We start from the raw sequence: 21,067 nt of genomic DNA on the forward strand, positions 1-21,067 counted from the left end.
CACACATCCACACACACACACACACACGAACTCTCTCTCTAAGGTTTCCATCGCAGTTCTTTGCAAACATCTATTTCGGTCCAGTTGAAAAATCAAACTCATCTTAGCACACATTTTTTTCCCAAAGAGTTTTTCCATGTTTTCCATTTATCATTCATTTTCATAATTTCCATTTGCACAGTAACATGGTTAATGGAAAGGCAGCTACCAGGGAGAATCCACTGCGATAGATCAGAGGATGGAGGGAAACCCGGTCGTATAATTTGAGGATTGAGTTTGAAGTTACTGTAAAGGTTGATGACATCAAGCTTCTGCAGAGTGACATAAATGAAACCTTTAAAGTTTCTGGAATCAGTCAGTGTTTGCCTGTTGTTGCATAAGTAGAGGGCAGACCGACACTTTCTGCAGACAGTTTTATCCTGAGCAGGCTGTTCGCTAATCTGAGACTCATAATTTAGACACTGACACAAAACAGCCACAACTAAACGCTCCTTAAAGCCAGGAAGCTCCTTAACCAGGAAGCTTCACATCTTCATCTACAAACTGCAGATCTGAAACTGTTTCTGTGCCTCTTCTCTCCATCCCTTTGTATGTTTCCTTTACTTCTTGATTTTGCTGGTTTAATCTCAACAAACATTCAGCGGAACGCCAAGCCAATCTGCAGGGAAAACAGGAAGTGATGCTCTGCAGAAACCCTCCAGCTTGCCTCTCCGGTTGGTTCCAATACTGGGACACCAAGCTGCTGCACATACACAGTTACCTTCTCAAATGGAAATAATTCATAACCTTTAACTATGAAGGGAACTGTGTGTAGCTGGTCATCAGTGGTTGGAAGAGAGTCGACTCCCGCTGGTCCTCACTGTGGTTCCAGTGGTTTTGCTGCCGCCGCGATGCGACCACATGCAGCAGCAGGGTGCCGTCCTGCGCTCAGCGCCAGCACAGCCTGCTGTGAGCGTGGTCACATCACTGCCACGCAACAAAACGCTGCCATCAGCAGCCCAATCTGCCCACCGGTCAGGACTTCATCAATCTGTTTTCTGTCCGGTTCTGACTGTAAAGTTGCTACAAGCAGCTTTGATCTGCATCGGAAAACATTTTTGGGCTCGTTGGAACCTCTGTAGCTCTTTTCAATGAAAAGTTGAAAAGAGCTTTACTTTAGTTGAAACAAGACAGCGCTGAATAAATCTGGTTCTCCTCATTCTCAGCTTAATCTGACGGACGAGACGCCTCTCAGTGGCCATTTTCACCCGGCTGTGCCAAACACAAACACCATTCTCTTATTTCCCTGTATACCTGCTGTTGTTTTGCACTATTTAAACAGATAACCGCGATCCAACATTAATCTAGTTAAACGGTGAAGCAAGCTGCTGGCCGTCGGCCAGGCTGTCTGGATATGTTACTGCTTGGAGGTAATCCTGTCTGAAAATCGCTCTTATTGTGAAGCGTGAGCTGGAAATCGCCTCCACTCTGAGCTCAAAAGCTCTCAATATGTTCTCAGGTTTAACCAGGGCAAATGTTGCACATCAGACTCATATTTCACACAGTATTTGGGGATAAATGAAGAGGAAAGTCGTGTCCCGAGGAACGCGCGGCCTCATGTTTGTCAGACAATACTTCAGTGAATAAAAAGGTTTTTAAAGCTTAACAAACATCCAAAGCTGCAAATCCAGATTATCTTGTGATTAAACTAGTTGATAATTATGGATAAATCATAATTCAGATGACAATGGGCAAATAAAAGAGTAAAAGTTAAATTACTGGACATCTCTCTCTAAAGAGAAAGAAATCTAAGAAGGCCCAATAAATTCATGCATAATTAGCAGCAACAGGCTTTATTTGAGAAACATTTATTTCAGATGTAAAAAGACTACAGTGAAAATATTGCAAGCTTTTTAAAGTTCATAAATAAATAAAAAATATTCTCACACCGACGTCGCCATGTTGTTTACACTGCAATGCAACCTGGGTAGATGATGCATGCAGGGTGGTAAAATATTAGCTCCGTCCAGCCAGTGCAGTAAGTTCTGCATCGTTAAGCTGCTTCAATTTGAACCAGAACAGGTTGAAAAGATGAAGGAAAATGAAGATGAAGAGAACCAAACGGATGAAGAGGAGCGACTCTGCTGCTGCAATCTGGAAATGCTAAACTGGAGAGCATGTGCTGCAGAAAGCTCCAGTTTCTTACTCAAGCTGTTTATGGTTAGCATCAAGATCAAAACATTTACTCAGATATACCAGAATGGAGACTCTAACTTTACGCATCCGACTATTATCTTTCAGTTTGGTTTTTTGTATTAGTTCCTGCTACTGGTGTTAGCTTCTGCTACTGGTGTTAGCCTATGCTACTGGTACTAGCTTATGCTAATGGTGCTAGTCATAAACCAGCCATGTGTCATCCTCAATCTGCTTCTGCTCGTTAGCCGGCTTGTTGACCTTTGCAGAGCAGCCAGGTGAGGTCCACAGGTCCAACACCGTCAGCTGGCAGTGAGCTGCAGCTAATCGATACGCTTCGTCCTTCAGCCTTCAGCCAGAGCCAGGCACTTTTAACGCCTGATTCAAGCAGCTACCTAAAAACCTCAACTTTATTAATCTCAGTGGGAAAAACCTCCCAGTCCACACATTCACTCCTAACCAAAATTATTGATGAAACATGAACTAAGCATAAGCACCAAACCCAAGAAACAAGTTAGAAACAAAAGAAGCTCCCCATAAATGGAGCATGAAGATCTGCTGCAGTCTGACTCATGAATGCGTCATGGAAGCGTTGAAGTGCTGACCCTCTGCCTGCATCAGTGGAGAAACTTAAACAGGTTTGTCCAATTCATGTCCAGAAGCTCTTATTGGACAATGTATTTGTGTCCTGCTCACCGGCAGAGACACAATGAGCTGTAATTAGGTTCTGTCAGCAGTTCAGTTCAGTGAGGAAGACGTCATGGCTTTCATTGAGATGAATATGTTTCTGGCCGGCTGATAATAGACAAAGAGGACTGCTGAGTCAACATTCAGGAAGAAAATGAGAATGACTTGCAGGTAACTTTCTTTGGAGGTCGGTTGACGGCACTGCAGGGAAGCTGGAGCGTTTAAATTCACATTCAAGTTCCAACAAAAGCTCTGAAAGGAAGAACAAGGTAAGAACGTCCTCCTGATCCCCCCCCCCGGCTTCAGGACTGACGGCGCTGCAGAGGAGATTTATCTGGTCCATACGCTCCTCTGGCACTCAAAGTCCACAAAAAGCTTTAAGAGCCCAGAAGAGAGGAGGAAATGAGGCGCTGCGAGGCTCCTTTTCATCACCTTTACGGCCCGGCCGCTGGGGCGTGAATCCTCCAGACAGACCATTTAGTCTCAGAGGTCAAGGTCGCGGGAACAGCCCAGGTGACAAACGGTGAGGTCTAACGCCTCGCTGCAGTTCAGCAGGACACATTGAGACATCATTTGGTCGGTTTGTAGAGCGTAAAGCTTCCATCACACCAAATGTTCCTAATACATAAATCTAACTCATGGCGAGAAGCAATTAAAGTTTTTAATCAAGTTAATTGCAGTCTGTGATTTATTAATCACATTTAATTGAGAACCAAACAAAATAAGCAACACTCTAAATTTAAAACCTCATTTTGCTGCTGAATGACTCAGCAAATAGACATAAGAGCTAAAAACAAAAATATTCAACACACAAATAAATCATCAAAAGAAGCTTCACCAAACACACAATCAACCAATCGACCTTTGACCTGTAGGCCCTGAGAGGAATGGTCTCCAAACTTCTGGAACTTCTTCCACTAAATAAATGCAGCAGAATTAAAAGTTTGACTTAACTTTGAGGACGGCTGGAGCGCAGCATCAGATCGGGGCGTAACATGAGGTTCTGGTACCACATGAGGTTCTGGTACCACATGAGGTTCTGACACCACATGAGGTTCTGGTACCACATGAGGTTCTGGTACCACATGAGGTTCTGGCACCACATGAGGTTCTGATACCACATGAGGTTCTGGTACCACATGAGGTTCTGATACCACATGAGGTTCTGGTACCACATGAGGTTCTGATACCACATGAGGTTCTGGTACCACATGAGGTTCTGGTACCACATGAGGTTCTGGTACCACATGAGGTTCTGGCACCACATGAGGTTCTGGTACCACATGAGGTTCTGGTACCACATGAGGTTCTGATACCACATGAGGTTCTGGCACCACATGAGGTTCTGGTACCACATGAGGTTCTGGTACCACAGTCTGCAGCGTTTTAATGCCAGATTGTCCTCCACAGTTGCTGCGCCAGTGAAGCCCACCAGCCGGCTGCTTCCCCCTCCAGCTGGACTCTCCGTATCTCCGCTGAAAGCCCCGCCGATGCAGGCATCGCTCTTACATAATCAGCAAATGATCTGGAAGGAACTTTAAGTTATTTCTCAGCTCAACAACTCGCCCTGTTCTCACTGAAATCTGAATCTTCTGGGGAGTCATTTCACCAGATAGAAAAAGTGTTGACTTCCTGATGTCATTTCCTGTCTTCACCCATGAGATATGCATGAAGACGATGGACGAATGAAGCTTTCAGACTTAATTTTTGAAAAGTCTGTGAGGTTGTGGGCAGAAATGTCACTGGGAACTCGGCCTTTAAAAGCTCAGAAAGCTCCGTCTCTGAGACGTCATTAAATATTAAGAGCAACTGAGTGCAGCGTCTGGTAACAGTGAGATTGTCTGAGATCAACCGCATCAAACGGGTGAGACGGAGGAGGCAGAGGGTGAGAGAGAGGTGAGAAGGACGGAGCTGGAGCTTCCTCCCTCCCAGGGGAGCAGCTTTCATTGGGCCGAGGCAGCGGGCCGCCGGGCCGGGCCGGGCCGGACCGGTGCAGACGCAGCGCAGGGGAGAGAGATGCAACATAAACGCAACCGAGCGAAACGTTGCCTAGACAGGAAACGTTTCGCTCGTAAAGGTCAATCCGGCTCCACTGAGCAGAAACTGTCAAGATCCACATGGCTGCCGAGTTCCTGAGCGGTACCGACCGGTTCAGGAAGCAGAAACCGAGCAGCAGCTGGGGGACGACCAATAAGAGGTCCAAACCCCAAACGGACCAGAACCAAACGGACCAGAACCAAACAGACCAGAACCAAACACACCAGAACCAGATGACCAGAACCAAATGGACCAGAACCAGATGACCAGAACCAAACAAACATGAACCAAACGGACCAGAACCAAACAGACCAGAACCAAACACACCAGAACCAGATGACCAGAACCAAACAAACATGAACCAAACACACCAGAACCAAACGGACCAGAACCAAACAGATCAGAACCAAACACACCATAACCAAATGGACCAGAACCAAACAAACATGAACCAGATGACCAGAACCAAACAAACATGAACCAAACACACCAGAACCAAACGGACCAGAACCAAACAGATCAGAACCAAACACACCATAACCAAATGGACCAGAACCAAACAAACATGAACCAGATGACCAGAACCAAACAAACATGAACCAAACGGACCAGAACCAAACGGACCAGAACCAAACAGATCAGAACCAAACACACCAGAACCAAATGGACCAGAACCAAACAAACATGAACCAAACGGACCTGGACTCCATGGTGGTGAACACGAATAAACATTTACCAGAACTAACGGCTCATTAATTCAGATTTTCAGAAACTGGACCAGAAACTCATGAATGTTGAAAAACTCACTTCAACAAACTCCTGAAACTGAACCAAAGTTCATTTTCACTGAACAGGAACTGAGGTTTGTGGGACGACCAAAATGTATATTCACACCTCACCCAACAGAACCAGACTTCCCAGCCAAATGGACCGGAGTTGGATTGAAGCGGACTGAATGGGGCTGGTGAGAATGCAGCCTGAGAAAACATTTATGCTGAACTCTTGTTGTATTTTGATGAGGCATGAAGAAGAGTAATAAAACCATTTCACCCAGTGAAAGCTGAGGTGATGTGAAACATTTTCTCTGCTGGTTTGGTCTGCAGCCAACATGAAACACAACTAAACTCATACAGGAACCAGAGCAACACATCGTCTCCATGCAGAGACAAAACGGACCGAGCTGTGAGAACCTTTACGTTTAGTGTAAATAATTCATTTCCCGTCTTCAAACGAGGCTCCTTGATCAGCTGCGGTTGTTGGTGCAAACAGCTTCAGGAGGAAATCTCTGAAGACGTGAGCCGTGCCGAAAGGTGACGTCTGTTCAAAGCAAACGTTGCTGAACAGACATAAAAAAAAAACCTTGATTGGCTGCAAGAGGCGAACAGGAAAGCTGTTTGAATGCTGAAATCTACAACACCCTCCTCTCCTGAGGGCCTGCTGAAGGCAGCAAGATTGAAAACACGCACACACGCACACACACACGAACACACACACACACACACACGCACACACACACGTCTCTGTGTCAAATCCACACTTGGCTTTTTTGTGTTATTTTCCCGCCTCTATCTTCTCAGTGCAGCCGGCGCTCCGGTAAGCCCGGTTTGACCTTGAAAGAGGAAACGGGAAGTGCAGCTAATCAATGCGCACACAGATCAGGGTGTGTGTGAGGAGAATACACACCGTTACTAGCGCCTTCATGATGCTAACGCGTCGTATTAGCATTCACACCGGCTCCTCTCACTGACCAGAACAACCTCATCGCTGTTTAACAGCAGAGAGGAGAACCAGCAAACGAGAAGCTCGGTCAGACAAGGAGAAGCGGAAAACCAGAGAGCCGGCAGGTTTAAGAAGCGATGCGGCTCTCTGCACAGGGCGGCATTCTGCCAGGGAGCGGCAGGAGAACAGACTGTCAGTTCCAGAAACTACACAACAAAAAAGCTTCATGAAAGCACATGCAGAGTCAGTGAGACTCCACTGGACCAGCAAAGAGGAAGAGTTCCTGGTTCTTTAACCTATAAACTCCTGATTATGGGAAAAAGATATTCTGAAGATGTTTTCACACCTGATAGTCTGTTAGACTCTGTTTGATTTGAAACCAAATGTCATCACCTGCTCCATCTGCTGCTGTTGTTTCTCTTTCTCTCTGCTCAGAGTCAAACCAACGAATCAGATTCTTAAACAGCATAAAGTAGAGCCATGTCTAATGTGTCCCTGTTTCTGAGATATGAAACAATAATAACTGAGTCTGTCCTCTCAACCCTCTGCAGTCCTGGCTAAAAATGTTCATCCTGTCCTTCAGGACCAAATTAACTCGATTTGAGCTCGGGATGTTTCAGTCTTCCTGACTCCAGGAGCTCAACCTGAACCGTCCTGATCCCACCGCCTCCACTGCATCTGCACCCACACCTGTCCCACTGCAGCCACACCTGTCCCACTGCAGCCACACCTGTCCCACTGCAGCCACACCTGTCCCACTGCAGCTACACCTGTCCCACTGCAGCTACACCTGTCCCACTGCAGCCACACCTGTCCCACTGCAGCCACACCTGTCCCACTGCAGCCACACCTGTCCCACTGCAGCCACACCTGTCCCACTGCAGCTACACCTGTCCCACTGCAGCCACACCTGTCCCACTGCAGCTACACCTGTCCCACTGCAGCCACACCTGTCCCACTGCAGCTACACCTGTCCCACTGCAGCCACACCTGTCCCACTGCAGCCACTCCTGTCCCACTGCAGCCACACCTGTCCCACTGCAGCCACACCTGTCCCACTGCAGCCACACCTGTCCCACTGCAGCCACTCCTGTCCCACTGCAGCCACACCTGTCCCACTGCAGCCACACCTGTCCCACTGCAGCTACACCTGTCCCACTGCAGCCACTCCTGTCCCACTGCAGCCAGAGTCTGGGTGAACAGGTAAACAGGTGAACAGGTGAGAGTCTTCAGGTGGGCTGAAGGAAAAGCATGCTCCCCCTGCAGCGCTAACAGCAGGTTAGAGGAAACACAAGCAAAGATGTATCTCAGCACAGCTGGATGCTAATGAATGCTCTCATCACCCAGCGCTCCCACAGATCAGCAACTTATGCAGAACATGACTAATTATCATATCAGCAGGCAGAGATCTGTCAGCCATGACAAACTCAAGCCTGGAAAGGAGACCTTTACCGATCGACTCTCAATTACATGTTTGCAATCATCTTCATTTAACATCTCAGTTAAACTTCCTTCTTCTTCCACTTGTTTCTCCTCCTGTGGTTCAAAAAGCCTGCAACACTTACTGTAAACAAAATAATAATGATGATCATTTAGATTTTCTATCACGCTTTATCATTTTTTTCTACTTTGGTCAACTTTTTCTGACACACGAATTCCACAAATGTCAAGAGAAGCTGCAAAGTTTCCATCATAAACTCCAGAGTTTTCTCTGTAAATGTTTAATGTTCAGGCAGAAAGAAGGAAAAGCTTCTCTGCCGCAGTGTTTGCTTTAGTTTGGTTTAGTTTTCAGATGTTCCCACTCAACGCAGACATGCTCAAACTTTTTACATTTTTCTCTCCATTAAGCCGTGATGAAGAGATAATTAGAGGTTTTTACTGCTAAAGGTACATTTCTCCATTAAGGTACTGAAACCTGAGTTCCAGTAGGAGTCAGAGATATGACTGTTTGTTGTGTGAGCAGTGCTGCAGCAGTCTGAGGCTGCAGCAGTCTGAGGCTTCAGCCGCCCTGCTCGTGAAGCTGCAGCGCTGCAGCGCCCCCGGCTGCACTGAGCATGCTCAGTGAGTCTTCCTGTGGGGGCATCGTGAGGAAGCCAGCAGAAATCTGTCAGGTATTCCTGGAGTTCCCCTGATGCCTGTGAGTTGCGTCAACACAAGAGCTGAAAATAAATCCTGGCTGCAAACTGACACGTTTTTTTTTTTTTTTGTACTGGTTCTGCTGCGAATAAAAAGATTACGAATGAATTTATCATTTGACTAAGATAAACACGTCTGACCTGATGTAAAACTTCATATCTATGTTTTATCTTTGTAGTGTAATCTAATACTGGAAGTTTCCGAAAAATCCAACCTGCAGTTTGAGAACAGAGGTGATTAAAATTCCACATTAAGAAGAAACCATTGGCTCTCCTAACACTTTCTCTAAAATAACATAATTAAAGCAATTTAAGGTTCAAAGCTGAAATATGATCGTTACTTTCTGTCAGTAAATCTGCAGCACAGAACTAATAGTGCCGTCACAAAACCTCACAATAGATGTTCACTACTTATTTTGTCTTTTAAAATCGACGGTGATAACTGCCAGTGGTGAGCGCAACAATCCAAAACGTTCACCAATGAACAAGAATCTGCACTAAATTAGCAGAAGCTAACGCCAAACCGCTAAAAACATTACAGAAGTTATAACCACTAAACAGATATAAAAACGAGCACAAGCTAATGCTAACCATTAAGACGACTGTCACTGTCTCACCGGTGTGAAACTGTCAAACAACAAAGTCCTCGGTTTCTGATTTTGCCACATATTGTTACTTTAATGTTTAATAAATATTATGATCAAAGTTTAAAAATTCATCCACGTCATTAAAATGGGAAACATTTTATTGCAATAACTGGTTAAAAGGCTCAAAACTCCTGAAATTCAGTTGGTAAAGGGTGATATGAAAACATGACCTGATGGGTGAGGAAACATATTTTTATGTCTTTAAACACATTTGAAAGGTTTTTACAGTAAAAATTGGGATTTTTGGTCCAAAGAAAACATCCAGGTCTGACCAAAAACTCCTGAACTTTGTGGGATGATGATCTACGATCCAGTGAGTCCAAATGGTACCATCCTTTCTTATTCTTTGTTTTTCTGCTGAATTGCACATTAAATACGTCGCAGCTCATGCAGAAAGTTTGGTCTGTGTTTTATGAAGCAAACAGCTGACCCTCCCACCAGGGCCTCAGAGCCTTTAAGACCCTCTATATGAGTTACTGCAGAATCCCGGCATTGATTTTGGTATTCTCGGCATCGTGGGTCGTGTTTCAAGCTGCTTTTGTCTCTGTTTATACTGATGTCTGATCCATCAGGCCTCCAGATTAAATTTAGACCCATTTTGCGACCGCTCCTGGAGAGAGCGCGGTTAATCTCATAAGAGAGAGAGAACATTTGGGTCCACACAGACTGATTGGTTGCAGATTCTTCTCGACAATAAGAGGAGGAATCAGCCGGTGTTATCAAGCTGCAAAAGGCAAAAACCAATTCCACAGCAGACATAACTCCAGCTGAGATATTAGAGGCAGAATGAATGCTGCTGTTATCAGCGTGTCCTAACGGGGAAGGGAAAGCTGAGACTTGCACTGGACCAGCTAACAGCTTCTCCAAGAACGCTATCCACTAATTGATCTGCAGAAGATGCCAAACTTACTAAAAACTGCAAGCTGAGTTTGTGAGTCCAAGGTGTTAAAAAGAGCAAAGTTTCTAAGATGAACGATCAGTGTGGCTGACTGAATCACAGCCGCGCTGTCAGGCACCTCTAGCAGGTTTTTCTGCTGCGATTTTCACCTGTAAGAGTGAAAATCCAAACCCAGCTGAGAAAAAGCCTCCAGTCCACTGATGCTGCAACAATCATGAAAATCTTTATTCCTTCGCTTCATTTCAGAGCGTCAGGAAGCTCCGAGTTGATGGTTTCTCTGCCGTCAAAACAATCCCACTGCCTGCTTGATGGATGCATAGAAGAGTTCAAACACTAACAGGAGACGCAACATAGCTTTTAGCATTTCATATTTTTAGGAGAATCATTTATAAAACAGTTTTCATTCACCACTGCAATCCAGTCAAAAGTTCAGAGTACTCGCATCTCCTAAACTTTTCCACCTTTTACAACAAACCTCAAAGCGTTTGTGTGGATTTTATGACAGACCAACACAAAGTGGCGCTTCATTTACCGTCAGAGATTTCTGTCTACATTAAACTTTAAATCAAGTCATTAATTAATTGTAATTATTTGCATTTTAACTAAAAACCATTTATAACCAAAATGAGAAACACTTTGCCACTAATTTATTAAATACCTAAACATAAACTCAACAACAAAGTTATTTCAAGTTTTTAATCTTATTTACATTATTAAATCATCAGATTGGAGCAAAATGTTTTTCTATCTAGAGTTTCAGGAAGTTCTGGTCATTCATGGAGCTTCTGTACAAATATGGACGCTGACGTTAGCGTTAGCTGCAACATGTATAGCACTCAGATGCTATTATGGGCTAGCATAGCTTCCCTAAGGCTAACTTCTTCTAGCACAACTTTGTGCCCAACAATACTATTTTCCAGCATCCAATCAGATCATTTTATGTTTTTTAACCGTTAAAATCTGTTTAATTAACGAATCAAAATGTGCAGCAAACGTGCAAAATGAAACCTTTTCACTGCAAAACACTATGAGAAGAAAAACAGGGCGGTGGCAGCATGATGCTGTGGGGAAGTTTAAGGAAACATGAGCAGGTTCAGCAGGACAATGATCCAAAACACAGAACGGTTCAGATCAAGGCTTACTGTGTCAGAACGGCCTAGCCAAAGTTCAGACTTTAGTTGAGTTGAGAATCTGTGGTGAACTGAAAGTTTACAGACATTCTGCGTTCCAGGAAGCCGGAACGCTTCCTACTAATGAAAACATGGGCTCTACAAAGTCTGGGCTGAATTTAAATACTTCAGAGATTTCACTTCATAATGACTCACTCAGCTGGTGATGATCAGTTTAAGGGATGGAAACGCCGTCCTTTAAACTGGCGGTTCTGAGTGAAGACAAACCCACTCAGCTTCCATAAAGCGGCCAATGTTTGTCTGCCTGAGTCAACAGATTTGATCAGAAAACAACAAACTGATGCTCCACCATCAGCCCTTCAGCTGCAGCTTCATGCAAATCAAGATTCATTCATTTGCTAATGTGTGTCTGTCTCTAGTACATTCTGGTCCGATCCAATTTCCACTGAATACAGTTAATAAAAGGTTTTAAATGAGATTTAAGCTAATGTTGCGAATTGAGCAGCTGAGAAGAAACCCAGGTCTGGCCAGCAGGGGGAGCTGCTCCTCTGACAGCGGGGGGGTGAACAGTTCCCGTGCTGAAAGCTCAGCAGCCGGAAAAACTGCAGACAAACAAACTGCCACATGTGATTAGGACAAACAGACAGCAGATTCCCGCTCTGCTGCTCCACGGCCAAATTCAGGAACTGCAAATCAAAGTTTCTGAACCTGAAGCAGCAGCGAATGAAGGGGAGGCGCCAGGTGAGGCGCTGAGGACTCACCTGGTTGGTGAAGAAGCGCGCGCTCTCCGAGATGAGCAGCTGGACCAGGATGTGCAGCCCGGAGGTGAAGAGGCCGGCCAGGATGGCCCAGGTGAGCGGCAGCGGCAGCATGCTGTAGGTGGCGAACAGCGTGAACAGGACGTAGCCCACGCCGTCCCCCAGCAGCCCGTAGCCCAGGCCGGCCGCCAGGATCTGCGTGGCCATGGCCACCCAGGTGACCACGCCGCTGTACTGCAGGTAGCTGTGCGAGGTGGTGTCCTTCCGCACCACCACTAAGGCACAAATGACCACCTCTATGCCGGTGAAGAAGCCCAGCAGCGTGCCCTTGATGGGGTCCATGGGGGTGGAGGCCAGGGTGAGGTGCAGCACCAGCAGGGTGAGCTTGGTCACCACGTCCAGGATGTTCATCACCACCACGGACTTCCGCCGCTGGCCCAGGAAGTAGCGCTGGTAGAGCCGCTCCAGGTCGCGCGACTTGAAGGCGTTCCGCAGCGTGGGGAAAATCACGCCCCGGTACGTGTAGCCCCAGTTCAGGAAGAAGTCCGAGTTGCTGGGCGCGCAGTCGATCTGCAGGAAACCCAGGTCGCTGCTCGCGCGCTCGGGGAACACTTTGGTCCCGCCGTTGTTGTGCCGGTCCCCCACCGACGTCCGGCCCGCGGACTGCTTCCGCGCGCCCTGGATCGGGTCGAAGGGGTCGTCTTTCGTCCCCCCGCCGCCGCCGCCGCCCTGCTCGTGGATGAAGCGCTGCTCGGTGATGTGCCGCACCGCGTTCTGCCACAGCAGCCGCTTGGGCCGCGCGCTGCCGCTGCCGCTGCTGTTGCCGCTGCTGCTCGGCGTCTTGTTGATGTGTACAGCTCCTCGCTCGCGCTGGAGCAGCGCACCTCCGACAGCTCCATCACCGCCTCTCAGCTCCGATCGCCTGTCTCAGTCTCTCCTCTCCTCCTGCTCCTCCGGACTCTCAGTCGGATCAGCGGTTCTGGGGACACGACGTCTTCTCGTGCGCATCGAACCGAGGGCGCGTGCTTTTCTTTCGGGTTGGGGTGGGAACGGCGCGGGGCAAAGCGCGGCTGGAAGTCATTGCGGATCCCTTACAGAACCTTTCGAACCGATCCCGCCTCTGTCGGACCAGCCATCATGATCCCCGCGTGGAAAATCACCGCGTGGCGCGTCCGAGCAGCGAACGCAGCTCGAGCCACTGTGACCGGACCGCGGGCACCATCAGGGGTCGCGGCGCCACGCAGCCACGCAGAGCCGGGACCGTGGATCAGAAAGAGACTCTGTTTGGAAGCGGGTCGGAGGATCCGGGTCCAACCGAACCAGAACCAGAACCAGAGCGGGATTAAGACGCTGCAGGAATTCCCTGTTTTCTTTGAAAGATTCCCAAAGATCACCAGGCGCGGAGGAATAAAGAAAAGCAGAACAAGAACTCCATAAAATCCGTTTATGAATCCAGAGGAAATTCAGAACCTGAAACTTGTTGCTGCGCGCGAGCCTCCACCTTCAGGATCAAAGCTCATCCCGCGCGCTGGGAACACCTGTCTGACAGCGCGAGGCGAGCAGCCGCGCGCCAACCCGGTAAATAAACAACGCGCACGATGCGTCTCCGTGCAGCGCGAGCCCAGGCTGATCTTCCTCCTCCTCCTCTTCCTCCGGTCTCCCCTGTCAGACCTCCGCGGTTCCTCCTCCTCCTCCGCGGTGTTTCAGAGCCGCGCCGGCCGCGTGCAGAGGCGCAGAGAGCGGCGGCTGGTCAGCTCCGCTCCGCTCGGGTTTGACGTCACCCTCCGTGTGTCTGCGCTCTCTCTCCTCCCGCATAACCCACGGTGTCATCCCACGCGCCTCCGCTCATCCTTTTGTCTGCTAACTCTCCTCTCCACCGCTTCGCGCCTCCTTCCGTATCTGGGTCACTTTTGGATCAGGCAGCCAGCCTACATTCTGGATCCGTTCCCACGGATTTCCTTGGGATTTTAGCTGAAATGCTGGAAGCTTGACTCTACTTACGGCAACCTGGCATAACATTATGACCACTAACGGGGATCTTCTGTTTCTCCCAACGCGATGTTACAGTTTGAACATAACAGGCAGATTTAGGGTCTTTGACTAGGCCATTCTGACATTAATACATTTGGAATAAAATGATGTGTCCCCCGACAGATCAATGATGGTACAAATGGAGCTGATGCAGATATAAACTTTTTAAATGTCTTAAATGGAAACTGTCGGTACAACACAAAGCATTTTTATTTAAGCTCCACTTTATTTAAGTCTTTTATTTTTAAAAAGTCGCTCCAGGAACGTGGCGGGTCGGTCATCCCGCCTGTTCCTGGACCCGAACCGGCGGGTTTCTGGACCCGAACCGGGCGGGTTTCCTGGACCCGAACCGGCGGGTTCCTGGACCCGAACCGGGCGGGTTCCTGGACCCGAACCGGGCGGGTTCCTGGCCCGAACCGGGCGGGTTCCTGGCCCGAACCGGGCAGGTCGGCCAGTCCATAGGGAGGTTCGGGAGGTTTCCCAGCGGGTCGGTTTCAATCAGCGATCAGAACCGTTTTGTTTGGTTGTTTTACCCCAGAAAGCTCATCCCAAATGCCCCTCCCCTCTCTCAGGTATTCCAGCTTTTATTCCGCCTTCATGTTTTCCGGGTTTTCATTTGGTTTCCAAACCAAACCAGTTGAGTTTGGTATGAAGATCTAAACCTTTTTCTGGTGTTGCTGTCGCCTCTGAACTCCTAATGGTTTTTCTCAAAACAAAATCTTTCTTCTGCCCATCCCTTCAGATTTCTGCAGTGTGTTAAAATGACTGAGGTTGTCTCTGCTGTGACCTTTGGGCAGCTGGTGGCAGTGGGTTCCTGCAGATTGAAATGTGCTGCACATCATCAAACAAGCAGAACTTCAGAACACAAGTTACATAAACAAAACATTAATATCTGTATAAAGTCAACAGACGGTCAGATTACAGTTCGTACATCAGTTTTAGTGAACATGTTTTCACTCAACCGTCTTTTGATCTTTGCTCTTTTTGATTTGACATGTAATTTTTTTTGCTGCTGGCTGAAATCATCCAAACTGTAAGTAAAGCCCAGAGTGATAAAGAGAGTCTAATCGTGGCGCTTGCATGTTAATCACCAGCGGTAAACTCTGAATCAATCACCCGTAAAAACTCCCCAGAGATGATTTTACAATCATGCCCTGCAGATCTGTTCTCCCAGCTCTGCCGCCGGTTAAAGACCATTCATTCATCAAGACGCCAAAATGGAGGTGAGACGTTCTCCAATGAGGCTCCATCATCCTCCTGCTCCACTTTTCCTCATGCATGAGACTCTGAGCCGAGGCGGTCAGAGCTCGCCGGATTAGACAGGGTGAAACGACTCCCTCCTGAACCTCCAGTTCCTCCCCACGCCTGCACGGCTCCAGGCAGAAGGAAAAGCCGCCTCATTGCTATTCAGTCTATTTTTACCTCCACCCTGTCTCTACTGTAGCTCTTCCTTCTGCTGATTCCAGGGAACATAGTTACAGAAATCCAGAAAGATGCTTTTCAACATTTCCCCTCCGGTGTGACTGATGGGAGGGAAAACCCACGAAAACGCTTTCAGCAGAAAGTTTCAATAAAAACCTGCATTAATGTACGAATAACAGAATGCTGGATAAAGCCATTCGAGGTCTGCAATAAGAGACGTGTTAATTAACATGTAATAAATGAACAAAATCCTGAAATAACAACCTATGCATCAAGGTTACAGGTTTGAGCTGTTTTATATGACAGGATATGTATATTTACACTTGTTTTGACCATAAATGTAAATGTAATTTATTTTGAAAACCAACATCGGCAGCTGCTTCCTGTTTGGCTGTTGCAGGAACTAGAGGCGGTTGGAGGAAACAAAGGCAACAGAACGGCAGCTAATGCTATATTAGCACTAGCATTAGCATTGGTGTGAAAATGACTAATGTTCATGAATATAGCTTTTAAATGACAGTGACGTAGTTAATAAATGTAGTTTGTCCTTCATGTGTGAAATGTTTCGGATATGTTCAGAGCTTAATGTCGGGTCCTTTTTCTGTTGAGACCCATTTCTGGATGCTTTTTCAGATGAGTTTATTAAAATACTTTCAGAGGAAGACGTGAGGAAACGTCTACGATGCCGAATGCTTTTATTGTGTTCCCTCAAGATAAACATAAAGAGGCTGGTTCTGTTCTGGTTCTGCTTCTGTTCTGGTGACGACTGTGGACCCTCTGGAGATGATGACGCGATTCTTCATCTTCATAAAATCAAGAAATGTATGGACAACCCTATCTAGAGAAACAGCAACTTCAGTCAGAGGCTTCTTCAGATTCACTGCAGTACAGACTGCTACAGCAGATCTTTCCTGCCAACAGCCACCAGTTATCTTCAATAACTGTTGGAAGAATCTGCAGTGATGGTTTAGCCTGAATTCCTCTGCTGCTCTAAAGTATCCTCAGCTCCCTCATTCATTTTGCCACAGTCACATTAAAGCAGCATCATTACTGGAAGTAGATCAGTCTGAGCGACTCCTTCTTGAAAATGTCACAGCTCCCTCAGAAATGAAGCCGTTTGCCTTTCGGTGCGGACGGACCCGCTAATTTCAGCATGCAAACCTGCTAAAAGCCCGGCGGGGTCACAGGTGACAGCTCATCAATTCCAGCCCCTCGTAATTCAGGGTTCAGTGACGACATGACAGACGAGCAAATAGGTGACGCAGCAGGAGACGCAGCAGGAGACGCAGCAGGAGACGCAGCAGGAGACACTGCTTTAACCAGGAGGGAAAGCAGAGGGACCAACAACAAACCGGGTCCCTGAACCACTGAGGCCTGAACTGCTGGGGCCCTGAACCGCTGGGGCCCGAACCTGAACCGCCGGGCCCTGAAACGCTGGGATTTGTCCTTCTTGCTTTTAAGTCATTTCCATTTTTCAATGTAATTATGACTCATAGGTCCGTTGTGACTCCAAGCTGCTAATCATTATTTCATCAGTCATCCAGATCAACGGTTTTCAGTTTTTTCTTTGTAATTTGGAGGCTTTTTCACTCATTTCCATCATCTGACCGTTTCCTCTTCCATCTGATTTGATATCTCAATTTCCTCTCATCCATCAGTCATCCAATCAGAAACAGGAAGCTAAAGCCAATTAAGTTAGTTATTTTCAAAGTAAGGGCCTCAAAAAATTGGATGGAAGATGACAAAAAAAAAACAAATATATATATATATAAAGATAAAAAATGTAATCTAATACATTTTTGAATATATTTTTAACTATATTCTTTAATCTAATCTGTTTTTAATTCATAATAATGAAATAAGTTTCTAACAAAATCTTTCTACTCTCTTGCACATCTTTTAAAATCGAATACTATTAATGACAACTTCACAAAATTTTCTTATACAGAAAATTAACACTTTCAGGTTCATGCTTTTGAATTTTTCCACATTGTGACAATTAAAGAGACTCTATTCGAGAATAACTTATTGAATTATAATTTTCCATGTTCATGTTTCTGACTGGATTATCAAAGCAGAAAATGGAAAAGTTTCTGAGAATAAAAAGACCAAAGAAGCCGCAGCAGCCAGCTGTGGAGGAACCTGCTGCTAAAATCACAGAGATAAAAACTCCTGGCCAACTAAAATCAGAGCAAATTATTGAAAAGTTGGTCTCCAGTCTGTTCTGCATCCAGAACCAGAACCAGAACCAAACGCGTCATCCAAGAAGCAGCATTCAGCTTCTATGCACCACAAATCTGGAACTAACTCCTAGAAAACTGAAAACCAGCTGAAACACTGAGTCAGTCAGAGCTGCGTTTGAACCATAATAAATGAAACACTTTGATGTGGAATGATTTCATAAATGTTTGGTGTTTTTTTAAAATAATTTTGTCTTTTTGTGTCTTTATAATGTGAAGCACTTTGACCTGCCCTGCTGCTGAAATGTGCTACATAAATAAATCTGATCGACTGATTGAAGTTGATTTCTTTATATTTTAGTGATCATGCTACTATGATATCTAGTGTATTCATATTTCTTAAATCATAAAGCTCAGCGATCAGCAGGTCTGATGTCGGCTCCAGTGAATGAAACTCCTGCTGGTGAAGCAGAGCGGTTCTGTGGGTCATTCAGAACCGGATCCCTGCAGACCGTTCAGCCCAGTCCGAGGCCGTGAGTGAAGCCGAGCCTGGTTGGGCCAATCAGCAGAGGAACAGACTGTACCGATGAAGTCATCTGGAGCAGCGCCGCCGAGCGTGAGTAACAACACAAAGAACTGCTCTGCGATCGGCCGTGATTCATCCGGAGGTCTTCAAGTGAAACGCAGCACGCTCGTTATGAGGCAGAAATGACTCAGACACTAATTAACTCATTACTTGACTGATGAAACACCTGCAGGTGAGAGAGACCAATTAGAGACGTTCAGGTCTGGGACTGATATTTCTTGGACAGGTTTTAATGTCACGACTCAGAGAAAACCGACCGAACCAAACTTTTATTTCCTTGGAGGTTCTTTGAATCTGAAATGGCAAAAAACTCCTGTTTATTAATATGACATCAAATTGAAACATCAATTGTTTTAAGGTTTGTTAAAATGTTTTAATCTCCTCTGACCACAGCAGATTTTGTGAGTAAATGTCCACTTACAGCTGCTAATTTTAATACATCAAATATGTCTTACTTATGAATACGGTCTGTGGAAGCCGTCTTAGCATTAGCACAGAAGCTAACAGTCTTCCTTATTGCCACTCTTGAGGTTCAGCCAATCAGCAAAAAGGGAAATGAATGGTGCTCCTGGATTGGCTCATTTGCACACCAGTCGGTATTTCAGCTTCCCAAACGGCTTTCTGTTTCCAATATCATATGATGTATGAAATAATCAATTATCAAACAGACAGGTGATTCGGAAACAATTCGGAGTAAGATTCCGGAAATATCTGTGAAACTGAACCGAATGGATTGATCTGCTGTATTTATGGGCTTTTATAGACATCATTCCTTCAACATGCTTCACAAATATTCATCAATTTTCTGAGTTTTCATAGCTGTAAATGTCGACGTCTTTATTTTCCATCTGTCCAAGAATAATCTTTTACTACTTTTATTTCATTTGTTTGTGGCGTTTGTTTCGTTTTCTCTGTCTCTTAAAAATGAAACTGCCATCATAAGTGATGTTCAAAGGTATTCAATTGTTATGCTGCCTAGTGATTCTGTGGAAAGAAAAGTTTTTACACCAAATGGGAAGAAAATTCCCACTTGGTTCATCTTTCTCAAGACAACCTGTGCAAAAGTGTTTCTTTCTAATGTTTTTCATATATTATTTATGTAATTTATTCCTCTAGCATTTTGCCAAATGATTCTTAGGCTAGAAGATGTGTCCTGAAAAGCAGTGGTGAGTCAGGCGATATGAATAAGTTATAAACATTAAAAGACAAACGGTTGCAGCTCAGACGTGAGCCGACCAGCCGCCGTAACGTCAACGAGGACGCTCAGGTCGGCTCTGAATCTGCAGGGAATGAAGAGCCTTTCCTCACCATTCACTGTGATTCATCTCCACCTGAAGGCCTGGTGAGGCGGTGTTCAGCTCGCCGCTTCCTGAGGAGCGTTTCTGTGTGATTATTAACCTTTATTTGCCTGCAGAGTGGTGGCTGAGCATTAAGTGAGCATTAAGTTCTGGCAGATGGCCAGCAGGTCAACACTTTGTTTAAATTGCAGGAGGATCAGCGCAGCTAAGGTGGAAACATTTGGTACACACACACACACACACACACACACACACACACACACACACACACACACACACACACACACACACACACACACACACGCACACACACACACACACGCACACACACACACACACACACACACTTACAAGCTTGTTCAGATCTAAAAACTGAAACATTAAAGCAAGTGGAGATCAGGTGAATCATGCAGCTTCAGGCAGTCGTGACTTCAAATGTTTTCAACATTCATTTCTTTAACTTTAGTGTTAAAAACGTAACACGTCAAAAAATCTGTTTACTCCTGATATTAGAGCCACAGAGATGAGAAGAAGAAACTAAGTTACACTGAAAATCATTAACAGCAACGTTTTACATTTTTTAGTCTGACAAGAAAAAAAATACTGGGATCCATTTTTCTGTTATTTTGACATGGTGTTATTCTGACATTTATTAATGTCATAATTTTAAACTAAACATTTAAGTAGGAAGCAAAATATTAAGCTTGAATATTATATATTTAGTTAGGCAGATAAATATTTAGTTCCAAACTAAACATTAAGTTTGGAAAATGAATCCTTAATTTGGATTTTCCTAATTAAATATATAATTTACCAAGTAAATGTTCAGTTTATGAATTAAATATTCAGTCTGTGACTGTGCCACTTATAAATATGTGAATACCTTTTTGAAATTTTGACTTTAGAGTCCTGCAGATTGGGTTCAGCATGAATGACACCATTTTTCATTCCCAACAGAAAGTCTCTTTGCTGCAGTTAAAACTTTTCCTTCAGCAGAAATGTTCTGACTGTTTTTAAGCAAAGTGATTCTTTTCTTTAGAGTTAATATTCTGTGACCGTTTCATGTTGCCTCCAGTGCAAAGCTTACTCAGCCTTGGCAGCAGGTTGGATATAATGCGATGAATTATTCTGCCCAAGTAGAACATATAAGGATCTGATCACCATTTAATTAAGTTTCTGGTTCTCTAACGTAACTGTTCTGTTTTACATTCAGGACTTTATCTTCAGATGGAGAAATGGTCCAGAAACATTCGCCGGAGGAGAAGATAAAGTTATTACTCGCACAAGTCGGACGCAGTTTGAACAAACAAACATAAATAACAGAACAAATCATTATGCAGGAGGAAAATTGTAAGTAGTGAGGTGTG

At 45.4% G+C, this 21,067-nt stretch overlaps 1 protein-coding gene across 1 annotated transcript in view; it reads right to left on the reverse strand.

Moving 5' to 3' along the window:
• adcy8 (adenylate cyclase 8 (brain)) overlaps nt 1-13,545 on the reverse strand; it is an 82,318-nt gene extending 68,773 nt beyond the window's left edge. Inside the window, 2 exon segments of the mRNA XM_055021802.1 lie at nt 12,187-13,031; nt 13,034-13,545. Of these exon segments, the coding sequence (XP_054877777.1) occupies nt 12,187-13,031; nt 13,034-13,082 (894 nt within the window). The 5' untranslated portion in view covers nt 13,083-13,545.
• Nucleotides 13,546-21,067: the final 7,522 nt, after the last annotated feature.

Source organism: Poeciliopsis prolifica, unplaced genomic scaffold (assembly GCF_027474105.1).
Source record: "Poeciliopsis prolifica strain line A6 unplaced genomic scaffold, Auburn_PproV2 SCAFFOLD079, whole genome shotgun sequence".
Taxonomy (NCBI): domain Eukaryota; kingdom Metazoa; phylum Chordata; class Actinopteri; order Cyprinodontiformes; family Poeciliidae; genus Poeciliopsis; species Poeciliopsis prolifica.